General features: G+C 43.3%; 1 protein-coding gene across 1 annotated transcript in view; it reads left to right on the top strand.

Annotated features, from left to right (window-relative positions):
* Window positions 1–1,996: 1,996 nt before the first annotated feature.
* kcp (kielin cysteine rich BMP regulator) overlaps window positions 1,997–21,062 on the top strand; it is a 62,053-nt gene continuing 42,987 nt past the window's right edge. The window contains exons 1-7 of the mRNA XM_081371854.1: window positions 1,997–2,346; window positions 4,334–4,878; window positions 11,511–11,576; window positions 16,242–16,693; window positions 16,901–17,454; window positions 18,430–18,629; window positions 20,263–20,437. Coding sequence (XP_081227980.1) covers window positions 2,250–2,346; window positions 4,334–4,878; window positions 11,511–11,576; window positions 16,242–16,693; window positions 16,901–17,454; window positions 18,430–18,629; window positions 20,263–20,437 — 2,089 coding nt within the window. The 5' untranslated portion in view covers window positions 1,997–2,249. The remainder of the gene's footprint in view (window positions 2,347–4,333; window positions 4,879–11,510; window positions 11,577–16,241; window positions 16,694–16,900; window positions 17,455–18,429; window positions 18,630–20,262; window positions 20,438–21,062) is intronic.

The following is a 21,062-nucleotide window of genomic DNA, read 5'->3' as shown; positions in this document are numbered from 1 at the left end:
CATCCATTTCTCTCTCTCATACAGAAGAAAAGACAAACCAAAAATAGATTTCAGGGCTGTTTGAGTATTGTAGTATACTGTTGCCTTTGGCTTGCTCAGTTGGGGATATTTGGGGATATTTAATTGAATTAATCAATCAACGATACTATTGATCAGCATTACCAAACGTAGACGTTCCACTAGAAACAAACATTGATGTATTGTTCTAATTTATTACTGTGAAGCTGCTTTGATACAACCTGTGTTGTGAAAAGCGCTATATAAATAAACTTGACTTGACTTGACTTGACTAGTATTGAAAAATAAGAAAAGATCGCATGTTAACCTTACCTGTCCCATCTAACTGTCCTTCAGGTCCAGGTGTCCAGATATTCTCTCCAAAGTTACGTTATTACCATCCTTTATTTGGATGTGAGTGTAAAAAAGAGATTTCGAGTATTGTTTGTGTGTGACTTGCATGTAAGTGTCCACCTCATGTCTGTGTTTGGAGCAGTTGGAGAACAGTGGATAAGTCTGAGGTTTAGTGTTCAAACTCACTGGATAAGAGCCAACGCCAAGGTAAGAGGTCAAGTCAAATGCCACATCTAGGTCTTACCATCGTAATATATGGTTTAACCAATAGCAACGCTTCACTCCTGGCCAATGAAATAACAGTATTCTGAGATGGCCGATAACCTCTGAGCAAAAACCGTTTATATACTGTCTATGGCAAAAACACATCATAACCGATTTATTGAGATAGTGTAATCAAACATGCTACAAAAGTCTGAGACCACACTGAAAATTTGGGATACAAATTTTTTTTTTTAATCTAATCAAATAATCAATCAAATTTGAAATTCAAAACTTTTTTCAATTCAACTTTTACTCAATTTGTTATGCTTATAATTTTGAAAACAAAACTGCAAAACTTTTTTCTATGGTCTCTGACTTTTAGTTGTATATCTAGGTAGATAGATAGTATATCTAGATAGATAGTATATCTAGATAGATAGATAGATAGATAGATAGATAGATAGATAGATAGATAGATAGATAGATAGATAGATAGATAGATAGATAGATAGATAGATAGATAGATAGATAGATTTTAGTTTCTATATGTCACATTCAAAGCAAAAATGTTATGAGATGTTTTCTCTTGATGATCCTGATGGTAAAGTGTGACAGCATGTGTTGTGCGGTAATCTCGGCTATTTCTGTCTTGTCCTAGTGTACTTTATATGCTTTAACAAACACTGGCAGAGGAGCACACACACACACACATACACACTAATACTAATAGAGTTGACTTGGAAGCACACTGTAATTAAGACAGAGAGATTAGGAGGCTGAAATAGTATCCTAGCTTTATCCAATAAGAAATCAGAAACAAAGGTCATCTGAGTGTTCTTATACACATGAAGAAACTAAAAGCTGGAATACAAAAAAAAAAAATCTTTTCCAAAAAATTTAAACTCTTACAATGTACTATAATATTACTTTTTGTCCATTACTGCCACTATATAGCCAGTGTAAGGGTATAGTCTTATTAATTTATTAGTTCAAAATAATTCATAAAACCCCATATATATATATATATATATATATATATATATATATATATATATATATATATATATATATATATATATATATATATATATATATTTTTTTTTTTTTTTTTTTTTTTTTTATTGCCTTTATGATATATATTTCCAGAATTCATATTTACTCGTTTTTGGATGCACGTGATCTATTGAGAATAATGTTTGTATAACTTAATATTGTGCATTATGTGTTAATGAAACTGCTTTGTGTTCTTGAGGACTTGAAGCGCTCGAGCAGTCCGGAAATCCGGAAATGTTCAAATGAAAGTCTGCAGATTTTCTCCATTGGCTGTAGAGGAGGAGGATTCAGGGTTAGAGGAGCAGAGTCTCCAGCCACTGTCACATTTATAGCCTTTATTTCAATCTCGGAGGAGGGAAAATAACGAAGCTTCGCCTTGTTTTGTTTGGAAGCGACAGGAAAGCAGCCAACCCCCCCAGCTAAACAGCCGAAAACAAATCCAGATGTTTCAAGTCTGAGGGTCGCTGTCATACGAGACCATTCAAGAGGACTCATCAGGCTCTTCATCCGACATCTCGCGGGGGGAGAGGGGGAAATGTGTAATATATTTAGATATTTATAATCAGTATGAGTATTTTTTTTTTGGTATTTTTTTTCTTCCTGGCGACTTTGTGAGAACTAAACTTTTCTGACTGGTGAGAATGGGGCTGAAGTCTGTAGTTGGAGATCTTGTCTGGAGTTTTTTTTTCCTCTGGAATGTTTGTGACTGTGTTCAAACTCATCAGGACGCGAATACCGGTGAGAGCAGCTGTCAATCAAACACATGATACATTGTTTCATTGATCTGTGCCGCAGCTATTGTATCACTGATGCACTGGAGTTGAGGAACCAGTGATGGATGAGTGAGTCGTGTCTTTCTATTGACATGTCCACGCTATAATCCAGTGCAGGACATGCCTACAGAAAGACAATATAATATTTATTATATTTGCAGTTTTATGACCTCAGGTAAATCTAGAGTACTTGAAATAGTTATACTTAAAAATAAATGACCTGTCACCACAGGACTGCACAAACAGTTTAATAAAGTTATTTAAAAAAAAATATTAAAAATAGTGAAAAACAGGAAAGATTTTACATTAACAGGTGTTAATGTAAAAATGACTGTTAAAGATAGCCTATGCATAAATTCATAACTAAAACATCCATATTGAATAAGTAAATAAAGACATTATTTTGTTTTTGACATTACTTTTTGAAATGTTGTTACGTTTTGGGAACATCTCCAAATTGACTGTTTTCCCTAATATACATATACTGTTGACTGATAATGAATGAATATATATATATATATATATATATATATATATAATTATTTGTTTTTTGCATTAGAACAATAACTTAAAAAAAGTTTCAAAATTTCTTAATTATTAACTTTATGATTATTACAGACTAACTCTAGACCTGAAAACATTTTGCAATAGGAAAAAAGCTATTTTGACTTTGAGAATGTCCCCAAATGGATTTTGATTCTGAATTTAGATTTATCTGTCTTCATCTGGACATGTTTTTTCTCAAACCTTAGCTTCTAAAAACAAACTCAAACACTTCTCTCTTGACTGTTATCGCTGTCTCTGTTAGCCTGTATTTATCTGACGGTTTATGATTTCTGCCCAGTGCAGTGCAGGTATGTTTCTGATTGCCTTCTGAATTTTTAATTTTTTTAATTTTCAAAAGACCCTCACCACTTCACATAACCTGTCTTCTTCCTTGTCTCTCTGTTCTGTCTGGGTTTTTAAGTTCCTAGATCCTTATCTTTTCAGTCTGATTTCATAAAGAAATGCCTGAGATACAGATTGAGATTTTGTGTGTGTGTGTGTGTGTGTGTGTGTGTGTGTGTGTGTGTGTGTATGGAGCTGCTTTGTCCTCAGGGAAGTTTGGAACAGTAAAGATCTGACAAAGAAAAGGAAGTCATTAAGAGCATTTTCCTCACTTGCCATCATTGCTCCACAGGGTTTTTTCCCCTACATCTCATAATTACTTTTTATTTTTTTATGATTTATTTATCATTTTTATGATACATTCAGGATGCAAAGAAAATAAGTTAATAAACAAACAAATAAATAATTAAACAGGTATAAATAGGTAATAATAATGATAATAACATAAAACAACAACTTTTTTTTGTCATCTGGGCAACAACTTGAGAAAAGCAATAAAATCAGCAAAATACATCTCACACACTATTTATTTACATATACATACTTATTTATACACATCATACTTATTTTACATATTTATTTATTTATTTACTTATAAACTGTTATAAATCTTTTCATATTCTACTGTTTCATCTGATGCAGATACACTACGATTTAAAAATCTGGAATAATTTAGATTTTTCTCTCATCAAGACTGCATTTGTTTTACGTTTAAAAACAGTAATTTACAATATTTTAACATTATTTTAAAATGTAATTTATTTGAACGCTTGCCTTATAATATTTATTAGCATACAAGAATAATTTCTGAAGGACCGTTACTGGTAGTAAATTAAACATATGAGATATTTTAATCGGTCAGGACTGTGAGAACAAGAACACCCTTACGAAAAGTACTATGTAGGTACCATGGTGCAGTTATGGTAATCTATCAAATACTGTAGTAATACCACGGTACCTTGATATATCATGGTTCTGAATGATTACTAGTCATGAAGCATGTGCCATTTTAATGTTATCATAATGCTGATGCCATTCTTCATTTCATTATTTTCCTCTATTAGTAATCAACCTCTTGAAGGCTCTAAACGTCACTCACTCTCACCGGAAGGCCAAAGGTCGTGACCCAGAGATGCCAGCCTGGCGTTTCCGTTCCGGCACGCCTTATCTCACGCTACGCCAGGACTTTTCTGACGACCTCTTTAGCACCTCACAGGGCGTCCTGGGTTTGCACCTGGTGGGCCGGCAAACCAGAGGCTCGGAGGCCACTCTCATCTCCCTCACCTCCCCTGCCCAGCGGCAGCATGGCGGACGCCCCCTGCTGGAGTTGGTCTCCAACACCCGAGCAGACTGGCTGCAGCTGGAGGTCAGGACAGCGGACGGCCTACGGACAGAGGTGATCAAGCTGCCAGGCGGTAGTCCCTTCACAATTGGTTGGGTGAGGATGGCTCTGAGTGTGGAGCCCAGACAGGTGGTGCTGTTTGTGGAATGCGAGGAGGCCGTGGTGCTCAAACTGAAAGAAGGTGGGCGATTCCTGACTCTAGACTTCCCACACGATCTGAAGGTCACGTTCTCCAGCACTGCAGGAAATAAGGCCAGCAAGTTCAACGTGAGTTTATTGACACAAACACTTACAGTATGTTACCTACATGGTAGTGCCCCTAAAAAAGTGGTTGGTCTGTCAAATCGATTAATTGCGATTAATCGCATCTAACAAAAAAGTTTCTAAATATATATATATTTACAATACAGTGTGTATATATATATATATATATATATATATATATACTGTATATACAGTGGGGAGAACAAGTATTTGATACACTGCAGGTTTGCAGGTTTTCCTACTTACAAAGCATGTAGAGGTCTGTAATTTTTACCAAAGATACACTTCAACTGTGAGAGACGGAATCTAAAACAAAAATCCAGAAAATCACATCATGATTTTTAAATAATTCATTTGCATTTTATTGCATGACATAAGTATTTGATCACCTACCAACCAGTAAGAATTCCGTCTCTCACAGACCTGTTAGTTTTTCTTTAAGAAGCCCTCCTGTTCTCCACTCATTACCTGTATTAACTGCACCTGTTTGAACTCGTTACCTGTATAAAAGACACCTGTCCACACACTCAATCAAACAGACTCCAACCTCTCCACAATGGCCAAGACCAGAGAGCTGTGTAAAGACATCAGTGACAAAATTGAAGACCTGCACAAGGCTGGCATGGGCTACAGGACAAGCAGCTTGGTGAGAAGTGTTGGAAAGTTTTCTTTCATCGAAGCAGAGACCAGGAGACGTTGGGATCACGTTCAAACAAAGTTATTCTTTATTGAGCGCGGCTGCGGTTCGTCCAACATAATCTGACTAAGGGAACTTTAAACGGTATCTTATAGGCAATTCAGTGGGCTGTCCTTAAAGGTGCTGAACTTACAGTACACACAGCCTTTGAGATGACTACTGAATCTAATCATCTAAAGACAATAGAGGCAATTACCCCCAACTGAGATAATGGTACCCCCCAAATTGTATAAACAACACATGGTCACAAGAACTAAGACTAGGTAAACATTCACACATAGTTTAACTCTTAGTAGAAAGATCAAAGACTAACAAAACCCCTTCAAAGGAAACTGTTAAATCTAATCAGTAAATGGATGCCCTCATGTTCACCTTGAATGCCCAATACAGTATAGTTCACCTTAGTTTTTTATGTGATGTTATGTAAGGAAGTAGGATAAGCAGATCTAAAACATATTTGAAATAGATTCTTAAAATTTGTTATTCTTCAGAAGGCAACAACTGTTGGCGCAATTATTAGAAAATGGAAGAAGTTCAAGATGACTGTCAATCTCCCTCAGTCTGGGGCACCATGCAAGATCTCACCTCGTGGGGCATCAGTGATCATGAGGAAGGTGAGGGATCAGCCCAGAACTACACGGCAGGACCTGGTTAATGACCTGAAGAGAGCTGGGACCACAGTCTCAAAGAAAACCATTAGTAACACACTACGCCGTCATGGATTAAAATCCTGCAGCGCACGCAAGGTCCCCCTGCTCAAGCCAGCGCATGTCCAGGCCCGTCTGAAGTTTGCCAATGACCATCTGGATGATCCAGAGGAGGAATGGGAGAAGGTCATGTGGTCTGATGAGACAAAAATAGAGCTTTTAGTCTAAACTCCACTCGCCGTGTTTGGAGGAAAAAGAAGGATGAGTACAACCCCAAGAACACCATCCCAACCGTGAACAATGGAGGTGGAAACATCATTCTTTGGGGATGCTTTTCTGCAAAGGGGACAGGACGACTGCACCGTATTGAGGGGAGGATGGATGGGGCCATGTATCGCGAGATCTTTGCCAACAACCTCCTTCCCTCAGTAAGAGCATTGAAGATGGGTCGTGGCTGGGTCTTCCAGCATGACAACAACCCAAAACACACAGCCAGGGCAACTAAGGAGTGGCTCTGTAAGAAGCATCTCAAGGTCCTGGAGTGGCCTAGCCAGTCTCCAGACCTGAACCCAATAGAAAATCTTTGGAGGGACCTGAAAGTCCATATTGCCCAGCGATAGCCCCGAAACCTGAAGGATCTGGAGAAGGTCTGTATGGAGGAGTGGGCCAAAATCCCTGCTGCAGTGTGTGCAAACCTGGTCAAGAACTACAGGAAACTTATGATTTTTGTAATTGCAAACAAAGGTTTCTGTACCAAATATTAAGTTCTGCTTTTCTGATGTATCAAATACTTGTTAAACCGCTTGTTAAAAAAACGCAACTTGATCCTACAGAATTAGCCAATTACAGGCCGATCTAGAATCTACCTTTTTTGTCAAAGATATTAGAAAAAGCAGTGTCTTCACAACTGTGTTCCTTTCTTGAAAGAAATGATATCTGCGAAGATTTCCCGTCAGGATTTAGACCGTACCATAGTACCGAGACTGCTCTCGTTAGAGTCACAAATGATTTGCTCTTATCATCCGATCGTGGTTGTATCTCTCTATTAGTGTTACTCGATCTTAGTGCTACATTTGACACTATCAACCACAACATTCTTTTAAATAGACTCGAAAATGATGTTGGCATTAGTGGAATTGCACTAGCATGGTTTAAATCATACTTATCTGACCGTTATCAGTTTGTAGCAGCATATAGTCTTAGCGATCACAAGTTCAGTATGGCGTACCACAAGGCTCAGTACTAGGACCGTTGCTGTTCACTCTGTACATGCTACCATTAGGAGATATCATTAGGAAACATGGCATTAGCTTTCACTGTTATGCCGACGATACTCAGCTCTATATTTCTTCAAAACCTAACGAAACTTACCAATTCACAAAATTAACGGAATGCATTGCTGATATAAAAAATTGGATGACTCGTAATTTCCTACTTCTAAACTCTGAGATTCTAATTATTGGACAAAAAACTTCCTCACGTAATAACCTAGAATACTGTCTAACACTTGATGGCTGCTCTGTAAAGTCTTTGTCGTCGGTTAGGAACCTGGGTGTGCTCTTTGATACCAATCTTTCATTTGAAAGTCACGTGTCTAGTATCTGTAAAACCGCATTTTTCCATCTTAAAAATATATTTAAATTACGCCATATGCTCTCATTGACAAATGCGGATCAGTTAGTTCATGGGTTCATGACCTCAAGACTAGATTATTGTAATGCTTTACTGGGTGGTTGTCCTGCACGCTTAATAAACAAACTACAGCTGGTCCAAAACGCAGCAGCTCGAGTTCTTACCAGAACCAGGAAGTATGACCATATTAGCCCGGTTCTGTCAAAACTGCACTGGCTGCCTATTAAACATCGCATCAATTTTAAAATATTGCTGATCACTTACAAAGCTCTAAATGGTTTAGCTCCGCAGTACTTGAGCGAGCTCTTAACGCATTATAGTCCTTCATGTCTATTGCGATCTCAAAATTCCGGCCAGTTGATAATACCTAGAATATCAAAATTGACCTCTGGTGGTAGATCCTTCTCCTATTTAGCACCAAAACTTTGGAACAGTCTTCCTAACATTGTCTGGGAAGCAGACACACTCTAGCTAGACTAAAGACACATCTCTTCGACCTAGCATTCACATAATACACTATAGGCTACTTTATAATTCAATGTTAGGCTGCATATATTAGGTCAGCTGGAACCGGGAACACTTCCCATAAATCCTGATGTACTCGTTACATCATAAGAAGAATAGCATCTACGCTAATTTTAGTGTCTTTGTTTATCCCGAGGTTTTCCCGCAGCCTGCCGGATCCAGGCCGTATCCAGATCTGATGAAGGACCTTCGCCTGGACCCGATCCAACGCAGTGCTGAAGTGCCAACTAGTCTCTCCCTATGGAGGATCCCTTTACCACTCTACAGATAAAGCGTTGTCAGGAAACTCAATTCGCGTACCTTCCCCCGAATTGATAAAATACAATTCTGTATCAAAAATTATAAGGAAACGCCAGTACTTTGTTTAGGCTTGGTTTGTAGGGAATTCCAAACCTGCGTAAATATATTCAAAAGCACATAACTATAGAACAAATTCTTAATGCGCATGTGACCACCATCAGCGTTTCTCACAGGTTCGCGTTTAAAGTCCATGTAGAGAGAATGGTGTCGTCTTAGCGGCCCCTAATTTAATAACAAATGATTGTTGCGACGGAAGCGAATCAATCAAAACTAACTTTAGCTGTAAAATAACTTTATTAAAGAACCGCTATAAAGCCAAAACAATCTTTGTTACCTTAAATTATACGTTTATCTCTGTAAAGCTGCTTTGAAACAATCTACATTGTTAAAAGCGCTATATAAATGAAGATGACTTGACTTGATGTCAGTCAATAAAATGCAAATTAATTACTCAAAAATCATACAATGTGATTTTCTGGATTTTTGTTTTAGATTCCGTCACTTACAGTTGAAGAGTACCTATGATAAAAATTACAGACTTCTACATGCTTTGTAAGTGGGAAAACCTGTATCAAATACTTTTTCTGCCCACTATATATACAGTGCTTAACACATTTAATAGCTCACCTGCCATAATAAAGAGAAAACGGTAATATTTGCATCAAAGGAATAAATCAATTCATCATTTATTCGGCAAATAACAAACTGAAACAACTAAATAGTCTTTATTCACACATAACTAAAAAACGTAATATTTTGTATGATGTTCTTTGGCCTCGATAACAGCTCGCATTCTTGCTGGCATTCAGTACTTTTCCACAGTCTCTGTTTGTCACGGTTTGGTGTAAGATGATGAAGGCAGAAGATTCCAATATAAACTTTTACTCACAAAAGTTATTTCCACAGATACAGACAGACAGGATAACATTCACACCAAAAACCACTTAACATAGACAAGAACGGACAAAGACTGACTGAACAGAAGGAACTAAATACACAGATGATGACTAGACAATGACAGACAGCTGTGATGATAATGATGATCGCTGACAGGTGCAGGTAATGGTAGAGGAGGTGCAGGTGTGGGTCAAGGAGGATGCTGGGAACTGTAGTGCGGACAGAGACTAACAGAAGACAGTGACAGAAACAGATGGTGACGATGACAGCGACGTAGAAGATGATGTAGGCAGTGACGGTGAAAGGTGATCGTGACACTGTTGTTATTGACTTCCAAATAGGTTCTTGTTGTACCCAGAGACTTGCTTTTGTACAATCTATCTTTGAATCCACTAAATCCCAAATTTGTTAAATAGGATTCAAGTCTGGACTTTGACTTGGCCAACAGTGACTAAAGAACTTACACATACTGGTGGATTAACCATTATAGAAACATAAAAAATCATTTTGGTAATTGTTAGTTTAGGGTGGTGGTCTGATAAATTTGTGTATATATATACATATTTACAAACTTTTATGTTATGTGTGATTAATCGCAGTCAATCGTTTTGACAGCACTAGTTTGGAGACTTAGGTGAAGCTAAAAATATGCCAATTTTGCACTTTTTGGACTTCTAACTGGTCCCAAGGTGAATTTTAGTGAACATCTGAAGTCAGTTCTCATCAGATTCACACAGGTGTTTTAGCAGAATAACCACAGGCGTAGTTCAGCACATTAATCGACAAGTTACAATGACATTTCACAACCACAATTTGTCCAAATTCTTTTTGTCTTAATTATATCAATATATGTTTTATCATTTTAAATTTCACAATCTACTTTTTGTACATTTCTCTTCAGATGTGTGCTATTTGCCATTAATGCCACTTAGTTTGATATTTTATCATCTAATGCAAAGGCATTCATTCATTTTTAAGTGTCCCCTACATGTCCAAACATTTTGGGGGCTATCATTAATATTTTTCAAAATTGATAATAAGAGGAATTATTAATAATTGAGAGGCAAATCAGCATATTAGAATTGTTTCTTTAAGAATTATGTGACCCTGAAGACTTCAAGAATTCAGCTTTGCATCACAGGAATAAATTGCATTTTTTTAAATATGTAAGTTGAAATCAGGTATTTTAAATTGTAATAATATTTCACAATGATTTTGCTGTATTTTTGTATCAAATAAACAGTTTTTCTTTAACATATTTATTTTAAAAACATTAAACAGTTGTTATTATTCCAAACTTTTGCTTTAAAAAACATGTTGCTCTAAGATGAAACTTAGAGAGCATTTAGTTGTCTGTGAGGGCAGAAATATTTTTCCAAAGTATTTTTTTCAGTTTTTCCTAAATTTTCTGAATCTTTTTCAAGTATCAGGCGACACTAAGTAGATCTATATGACCTGGAGAAAGCAATCCATTTGCATTCCCATTCTCCTCAATAAAAGTGGTGCAGGACTATTGACATTTAGAAGCCCTCAAAAAAGAATAGGCCACAAAACATCTGCTATAATATAGTATTTATATTTATGCGTTGCTTGCAACAAATTTGATCAGATCAAGATACTGTATAAGGCTACTTTTTAATGTAAGATGCGTTTAACCAGCCGAACACTGACCCTTTGGCTTAAACATTAGAATACTGTAATATTATAATTTGTTGCAGTTTGATTATGGTTAATGTTACAGTAACTGTGCTGCCATTGTATTAATGTTAAATGATTTTCACAGCTGTGTTACAGTTAAAGCATTATTTAGTGGTGATTGTTCTGGTGTGTTGTCATTGCTCATCTGTTTTACAATGTTACTGTCATGACTTTGCAATGGGTTGCTATTGTGTTCGTGTTCACATAACCGACAGTATGTGTTTTTCTTATTGTTTCAGGGTTTTTGGCAGACTGCTGAACTCTCCACAAGGGCATATGAGAGGCGTCCGTGGTTCTGTGACAATGTAACAGGCATGAAACCAATAATAAAATAATTTAAACATCAGACTACATATGCACATTCAAAAACACTCACAACAGGAAACTTTCAAAGCTGCAAATAAAGGTCATGCAGGTTCATAAAGATTAGAGGATTAGATTCACTGTGATGCTAATGAAAACGATACTTGGTTACTCACGTAACCTCGGTTCTCTCTAGAGAGGGAACGAGTATTGCGTAAGCTCTGCTTACGCAGCGGGAAAAGCCTTCTTTTCTCGAGATACTGAAACCAAAAATTATCCTTAATTTCATATATTGTCAACGCAGTGCGGCTGCAGGCAGCTGAGCTAGAGCGGCATACTGCGCGCTCATTGGCTGCCGCGCGGCAACTGCTTAAGCCTACCAGTGAGCCTGGCGTGACGTCACGCCCAATGAGGGCGCGCGCGCGACCTCGCGCGTCATAGCCCGCCAGAATGGGCGGCGTCAGAGCGTATATAAGGAAGGCTCGTAGGCTATATTCTCTGTTTTCTGTCGACTGAAGCGACGCGAGCGATAGGCTCAGCACGGTCAGGGAACGCAATACTCGTTCCCTCTCTAGAGAGAACCGAGGTTACGTGAGTAACCAAGTATCGTTCTCTTACGAGAGGTTCTCTCGTATTGCGTAAGCTCTGCTTACGCAGCGGGAACCCTTTGTCCACGCCGTGCGAGCCTAACAATCACATATGACTCATAGAAAAACATAGAGGTGATTAAACAGGTGGCCAGCGGTGCGGGCCAACACATGTTCATAAGCACACATAGGGAAAAAACACAGAACGGCACTGCCGGTTCATGTTAACTGATACCCTGAGCGTGCAGCTCAACAGACAAGCTAATCGGAAATACAGCCTGACCCTTGGGCAGGACACGAATCACGACTAGACTGACAGAAGTTTAGCCTGCATAGCGGGAACTTCCAGGTTATAAAACCTAACAAATGTGGAGGGGGACGCCCAGCCCGCCGCCTTACAAATGTCATCAATGGAAATCCCACTGGACCATGCCCACGATGAGGCCATGCCTCTGGTGGAATGAGCCCGTATGCCTAACGGACATTGCAGGTCTTTTGACGCATAAGCTGCTGCAATAGCGTCTACTATCCATCTGGACAGTGTCTGTTTCGAAGCGGCGCGACCCTTGGTGCGCCCGCCAAACGAAACGAAAAGCTGCTCTGAGAACCTGAAGGCTGCAGAGCGCGTCACATAACACCTTAACGCCCTGACCGGGCAAAGGCAGTTGACCCCTTCCTCACTGCTGGAGGACGGCAGAGCCGATAGGGTAACGACCTGAGTCCTGAAGGGAGTGCCTAACACTTTGGGGACATAGCCGTGCTTCGGTTTGAGAATGGCTAACGAGTCGTTAGGTCCAAACTCGAGGCACGACGCGCTGATGGACAGCGCGTGTAAATCTCCCACACGTTTAACTGAAGCCAGAGCTAGCAGAAAAACAGTCTTAAGCGTCAAGTATTTCAACTCCACTGAGTCCAAAGGCTCAAAGGGATGCGCTTTTAAGGACTCCAGGACCAGGGACAGGTCCCAAATAGGAACCGTCGGGGGCCGTGGAGGGTTCATTCTCCTGGCCCCGCGTAGAAAGCGGGTAATGAGTTCATTTCTGCCCAGTGCACGGCCGCGCGCCGACTCAGCGAACGCTGCTATGGCCGCGACATAAACCTTGAGCGTGGAGGGGGACCTGCCCGCGTCCAACATCTCTTGGAGAAATTTCAGTACCTGTGGAACTCCACAGGTTCGAGCATTAGAACCCGTATTCACACACCACTTGTTAAACACTGACCATTTAGACGCATAGAGCCGCCTCGTCGAGGGGGCTCTGGACTGCGTGATCGTGTTAATTACCCCTTCTGGCAAGCCAACGAGTAATCGTTGATTATCCACGCATGCAGAGACCAGTGCTCTGGATGGGGATGCAGAATCGAGCCTCGGGCTTGAGAGAGGAGATCTCTCCTCACCGGAATCGGCCATGGGGCTGTGTCTGCCAGTCTCATTAGCTCGGGGAACCATGGTTGGTTTTCCCAACGCGGGGCTATGAGGAGCACTGCGCAGTTCAAACTCCTGATCCTCGCTAGCACTTGAGGTAGCATCGAGATCGGTGGGAACGCGTACAGCGGGGCGCTGGGCCAGGTCTGGGCCAGCGCGTCTTCCCGTTTCGAGAAGAACCTCTGGCACTGAGCGTTCTCGCTCGTGGCGAAGAGGTCGATCTTCGCTTCGCCGAAACGACGCCAAAGCGTCTGTATCGTCTGGCGGTGTAGAGACCATTCCCCTGGGGGAACGTTGTCCCTGGACAGTCTGTCCGGGCCGTCGTTCAAACGACCGGGTACATGAGCTGCCCTTAGGGAGCGCAACGGGCCTTGAGCCCAGGATAGGAGGCGCTCTGCGAGCGCGCACAGGGTTCTGGATTTGATTCCACCCTGGCGGTTCACGTACGACACCACTGACATGTTGTCCGAGCGAACTAGCACATGGTGTCCCCGTATAAGCGGTAGAAAGTGCTTCAACGCTCTCTCGACCGCCAGCATCTCTAGACAGTTTATGTGAAGGTCTTTCTCCGTATTCGACCACGGGCCGCAAATCGGACTGCCTTCGTGAGTCGCTCCCCAACCCATGTTGGACGCGTCTGTCGAGATCACTTTGCGGTGTGCGATGGTTCCCATCGACACTCCCCGCTGATACCAATCGGCCGTCAGCCAGGGCTGCAGGGCTGTAACACAGCGCTGAGTCACTCTGATTGGAGTACGGCCTGAAATCCATGCTTTGCGGGGCGTTTCCGTTTTTAGCCAGCGTTGAAGCGGACGCATTCGGAGTAAACCCAGCTGCAGGACAGCTGCTGCTGATGCCATGTGGCCCAGCAACCTCTGAAAAGTTTTCAATGGAAAAACTTTTCCCTCCTGAAAGGAGGCGGCGAGGTGTCGAACACAGCGCGCGCGCTGTGCGGACAGTCTGGCTGTCATTGCCGCCGAGTCCAGATCTATACCCAGAAAAGTGATAGACTGGCTGGGGGCTAAAGAGCTCTTGTCCCAGTTCACGGAAAGACCCAAGCTTTGCAGGTGACCGAGAAGCGCTTCTCTGTGGGAAACTAGTTCCTCCGCCGAGTGCGCTATAATGAGCCAATCGTCCAGATAGTTCAGGATTCGCATTCCCCTCGATCTCAGGGGTGCGAGAGCCGCATCCATGCACTTCGTAAATGTACGGGGTGCCAGGGATAGGCCGAACGGCAGGACAGTGTACTGATATACCTGGCCGTCGAAGGCGAATCTCAAGAATGGCCTGTGACGGGGTATAATCTGAATCTGAAAGTACGCGTCTTTCAGGTCGAGAGATATGAACCAGTCCCCCGGGCGAATCTGCGCGAGGATTTGACTGGTTGTGAGCATTTTGAACGGCCGTTTCATAAGCGTTTTGTTCAAATATCTCAGATCCAATATAGGTCTGAGTGCTCCGCCCTTCTTGGGTACGAGGAAATAGCGGCTGTATACGCCTGCCTCGGAACCCGGAGGGAGAACCCGTTCTATCGCCCCTTTGCGCAGCAAATTCGCTATTTCTGTGTGAAGCAGATGCGCTGCATCCGCTTTCACTGTAGTCTCGGCCCGAGCGCGATAGCGCGGAGGGCGGCGAGCGAATTGAAGCGAATAGCCCTTTATCACTGTGTTCAGTACCCACTTCGACACACCCTGGATAGCTTTCCATGCATTCGCACTCATAGCTAGGGGTCGAATCGCCTCTGACTCTCGCCCGTCGCACAGCGCGGGATGGGGAATCTGTGGCGGTGTAAGCGCGAATCGCGCAGTGGCAGTGAGGGGGAACGGGGGTTCGCAGATGGCGGCAGCCGGCTGAACAGCGCTGTGAGAGAGCGTTTTGTGAGACGGCTCGCGGCGCAGAAGCGGGGCGGGCTCGTGCATGTTTATCGGAGAGTGTGCGTGCTGTAAAGCGGGCACAGAGCTCTTTATTATCACACAGCCGGTGGCTGACTTGTGCGTGTTTACATGAGGGTGCGCGCGCTGTGTAGCGGGCACAGGGCTCTTTATTAACACACCGCCGGTGGCTGGCTCGTGCATGTTTAGCTGAGAGTGTGCGTGCTGTGTAGCGGGCACAGGGCTCTTTATTAACACACAGCCGGTGGCTGGCTCGTACATGTTTAGCTGAGAGTGTGCGTGCTGTGTAGCGGGCACAGGGCTCTGTATTAACACGCGGCCAGTGGCAGAATGTTCCGTTACCCAAGCGTGTGAGACAGAGCGAGCACTGTGTAGGTGTGAGCACTGAAGTGTGGGCACGTGACCTACAGTTATCACTCGAGCGGCCGTAGCGCGCTTTATGTGAGTGCACTCTGTGGGGTACACAGGGGAATTTGTGCTTGTGTGTAGTGATGAGCACTGGGAAGTGGGCATGTTTACTACACTCATAACACTGACGGCGTGAGCCGTCTGACCAGACATTACACTCTTTATTCGATTTATCTGGGTCGCCGTAAAAACGGCGTTTGTGTGCAGGCGAGAGAGTTGCGAAACTGGCTCGTTGGCTGCTGTGGGCACTACTGCAGTAGCCTTTGACAAGGGGACTGGCAGAGGGATACATCTTAGTTTCGACGGTGGTCCGGCCGCGGCGGGAGCCGCCCGTCTTTTCCTCCCGACGGGTGCTAGGAGGACTTAGCAGGCTCGGGCTTCAGCGTTACCTTAGGCCGAGGCCCACGCGGGGGCGGCGGCCTGTGCTGGCTGGTGGAGCGGGACCTGGGGCGGCCGCGCTGGCGCTGCTTAGAGTCCGGGGGTCGAGACGGCCGCTGTGCGGAGCTGCGTGCAGGAGGCTGGCTAGAGCGGCCTGCAGCGGAGCTCGAGCGGCGGGGCAGGAAGAGGTTCATGGCCTGTGACGCTTTCTGTACCTCAGAAAAACGGTCCACGAGGCCGCTCACTGCCGGGCCGAAGAGACCAGTAGGCGAGAGCGGGGCGTTCAGGAAGACGGATCGCTCTTGTTCCCCCATATCGGCGAGAGTTAACCAAAGGTGGCGCTCGATGACGGTCAGCGAAGCCATGGATCGTCCGATCGCTTGGGCTGCTGTCTTGGTCGTGCGAAGGGAAAGGTCCGTCGCACTGCGCAGGTTGGTTAGGGCCGATCTGTCCAGTTCTCCCTCGTCAAGCTGGCGGAGGAGGTCCGCCTGGAGAACTTGAAGGACCGCCATTGTGTGCAGGGCTGAGGCGGCTTGCCCAGCGGCGGAGAAAGCGCGGCTGGCGAACGCCGAAGTAGTCCTGCAGGCTTTGGACGGGAGGGCAACCTTTGAGCGCCATCTCGCGGATGGGGGGCAAAGATGCGCTGCAACCGCCTGTTCGACCGGTGGAATCCGGTCATACCCCTTCTCCGTGGCTCCGTCCATGCGGGAGAGAGTCGATGAGGCCGGAGAGCGGAGTCTGGCCGAAACTGGAGCGTTCCAGGATTTAGAAAGCTCGTCGTGGAGCTCAGGCAGAAACGGCGCCGGTCTAGACGCTGGAGCCTGGCGACTGGTGGTCAGGAAGCATCCATCAAGCCTGTTAGGCGGGGGTACCTCCGGCGCAGACCACTCGAGGCCCAAACGCTCGACCGCCATAGTGAGGAGGTGGAGAAGCTCGGCCTCCACTCCGGCGGGAGCCCTGCTGGAAGCTCTGGTGGAGGAGGTGGATCGGGCGGAGCCGGACCACGCCTCGCTGTCCGACGCTAACAAAGAGCATGTGTCCAGCCGATCGTTGTCGTCCGCTTCATCCGCTGTGTCGACGGCATCGAGGGCGAGAGCCGTCGGCTGCGCGTCGGGGAGCGGGGGCGGAGAGGGAGAGAGCGAGGCTCGCGGGAGGGGCTCCGGCGAGGCCTTGGCTCGTGTCTCAGGCTCCGGTGGGCGTTGTGAGCGGCGTTTTTTCTTACGCGGCCCAGCAACGGCAGGAGCGGCGTCTGAAAAGAGGGCGAGTCGAGCCCGCAGGGTCGACATCTGCAGCTCTTCACAGCATTCGCAGCCGCCCGAGGAAAACGCGACGGCTGCATGATCCCGTCCCAGGCAGAGAGCGCAGAGAAGATGGCGGTCTCCGTCGCTGAGCGGTGAGCGGCATGAGCCGCACGTGGTGCGAGGCATTTGAAACAACGCCTCGTGCTCTTTTAGAGTGCTGCGGAGAAAAGCAATACACACAAAGAGCTTAACACGGAAGGATATGTATCGCCGGATAGCTGAGCTGGCACGGCAGGCTGAAGGCGGCGAAGAGATCGTCCGGCTTCCTCAGGCTGTCCTAAGCTGGCTCGTTAGCTTGATCCAAGAAGGCCACGGCGACGGTTTCCTCTCAGAGACCAGCGATACGAGTGCTTCGCTGAAAAGACAGAAATCAGAGAATATAGCCTACGAGCCTTCCTTATATACGCTCTGACGCCGCCCATTCTGGCGGGCTATGACGCGCGAGGTCGCGCGCGCCCTCATTGGGCGTGACGTCACGCCAGGCTCACTGGTAGGCTTAAGCAGTTGCCGCGCGGCAGCCAATGAGCGCGCAGTATGCCGCTCTAGCTCAGCTGCCTGCAGCCGCACTGCGTTGACAATATATGAAATTAAGGATAATTTTTGGTTTCAGTATCTCGAGAAAAGAAGGCTTTTCCCGCTGCGTAAGCAGAGCTTACGCAATACGAGAGAACCTCTCGTAAGAGAACTCAAGTTGAATTCATGCTTCTGCATTATAGACCAAATACTGACACACACATATTCAAATATGTCTAAACTATCTAGGGGAAAAAACATGGGCTCTTTTTTTACTTATTAAAGCCCAGCACAATATATTCTTCTTTTATAATGTGTGTTTGCATTTGTGGTTGTGTGTGTGATTATTACAGATGCCTTTCCTGACACAGTCCCACCAACCAGTACCACCGTCTCAGCAATCTTGGACCTGGATATGATGAATGACCAGGCAAACCGTGGAGATGAAATAGTATTAAGTTCAAGATACCACAGTGAATCAGACTTGCGTTTAGGGCAACTGGAGAACAACCTGCATAGCATCAAGACCATGCTGGACATGCTAAAGAAACAGGTACATTGAGAATGTATTGTGTCTGCACTTAGAAGGTGTGCAGGTGTGCTTTTTTAGACAAACAAGTAATAAAAACTCAGTGAGTGTTTTAGCGCAATTTTCTCACGTCATGGGATCACAACACTAAGAGATAGTAAATCTTTTCCTGGATTTTTTTAGTGCGTTCCCGAGATTAGACCTTCCTTAAAGGGGGGGTGAAATGCTATTTCATGCATACTGAGTTTTTTACACTGGTAAAGAGTTGGATTCCCATGCTAAACATGGACAAAGTTTCAAAAACTAAGTTGTACGTTTGAAGGAGTATTTTTGTTCCATAAATACTCCTTCCGGTTTGTCACAAGTTTCGGAAAGTTTTTTTTGAGTATGGGCATGTGTGACGTCAGATGTAACGGAATTTCCTTATATGGGTCCTAAGGGCACTTCTCCGGTAAGATCGCGGGCGCGCGCGCACTCGTAAACCAGAGCAAGAGAGTGAAAGCAGTTCGCCATCAAAGTTGGCTTTTGGGAAGTCAATGTCACCAAAGAAGTGTGTTTTTGGTTGCCAGGGCAAGACAACCCTGCACAGATTCCCAAAGAACCCAGCGTTAAGGAACCCGTGGATGGAGTTTATTTTCCTGAGCATAAACGGAGTTGTGTAAGACTGTTGTTCCCTGCATTTCGATGATGATTGTTTTATAAACAAAGCCCAGATCGTCTAATGCTTAAGGATCGAGCAGTCACAATGATAAAGGTTCGCGGTCGTGCGTTGGAACGGTGAGTAAAACTGTTGAACAAATGTCTCTGTGTGTTGTTAGCTAGGCGGGTAAGCACAGCTAAGCTTCGCCCACACGGCCCGCCCCCAGCCGCTCGTTTTTTTCCGGAAAGACTCGGTACAGTCTATCTTTCAATTAAAAATATAATAAAACAAAAGACTTTTTGGAGATATGAAGGATGCAATATTACTCTATAGGTACTCAAGATTAACAGGACATTGAGTGAAAATGAGCATTTCACCCCCCCTTTAACATAATGCCGAAAACCCGAAGTCTCTAGGTGGTCTGGTTGAGGAGTAGATAGAAGTGCAAGATTGGTGCGCACAGACAGAACAGAAATCATGAGTTAACAATCGCAATTTTGTCCGGTGGAAAATTGCGCTAAAAAGGACTAAGAAGTACCATAGTACTATCATTGTTATTTTGTGCCTGTACTATGACCATGGCCATTTGAATAAGCGATGTGTACCATGATAGAACTGTGCTATATTTATTTATTAATTCATAGTGTATAAATATATATATTAAGGTAGTGTTGTTATCGTTTACTAAAAATATTACATTTAATTAAATTTACATTTGATTAACGAGAAAAACTAAAACTAATAAAAATGACAAAAGCACACAACAAAATAGCTAAAGATTTTACTAAAATTATGAAAACTGAAAATATAAAAATAAAAGTGAATTAAAAATATTAATAACAAAACTATAATATATATATATATATATATATATATATATATATATATATATATATATACAGTATATAATACTAAAATAGCACTGTATCAAACTGCGTCTGATAACATCATTTTACCATGACACAACCAAGTGATATTATACACACATTTTCTTTTCAATCAATTCTGTGTATGTAGAACACTGACCTGCAGACAAAGGTTGAGTACTTGGAAACGTGTGAATGTACAAAAAAACTCACACGAAAGTGCGTTTATGAAGGACGTCAAGTGGATGAGGGACATCGCTGGTCTCCTGACAGCCGCACCGTCTGTTCCTGCACCAATGGCCACATTCAGTGTGACCATTTAAGTGGTGAGTAATCTAACATCCATTAAATCGCCATTATGAATCAAAACTCAAAATAATTCATTATGTCATATGCATTAACCATCTAATCTCCGTTAATCAGCAAGCCAATAATCAAACCATAGATCAAGAGAAAATTTACATGCAAACCACAAATTAACATAATGAACCACAAACTATAACTACCTTCTCAGTTTGTTTATTCATTTGCACTGCTGCACCCTTGTAAAACTAATATACAGTACAAATATCAAATCAACATTCTGTTTTGCTTTTATGGTCTGTTGTAGGACAGTTTTCATTTTTGACACAGACAGGTGATAATTTACTCACAGAGTGTGTTTACTTATCACACATGCTATGTGCAGATTTATTTCCCCTCTATCTTCTATATTTCTTTCCCGTTCTCGCTCTGTCAAATTGGATCTGAACGTTCAGACGGTGTGAACTAGTTCACAGAATCCAACAGCTTCATCTCTTTCTCTTCCTTTTCTCTCTCTTGTTTACTGAAAGTGTGATCACCCCAAGTTAATGGTAATATAATTTTTATAACACGCATATTTATAAATACATTGTAAACTGCTGTGACTTATATGCCTAATAATAATGATAATTATACATATATTTCGTA

The sequence above is a fragment of the Scardinius erythrophthalmus genome (genome assembly GCF_964197995.2).
Source record: "Scardinius erythrophthalmus genome assembly, chromosome: 8".
Classification (NCBI taxonomy): Eukaryota; Metazoa; Chordata; class Actinopteri; order Cypriniformes; family Leuciscidae; genus Scardinius; species Scardinius erythrophthalmus.
Note: the sequence above shows the minus strand (reverse complement) of the source record. Positions and strands in the feature narration are given on the sequence as shown.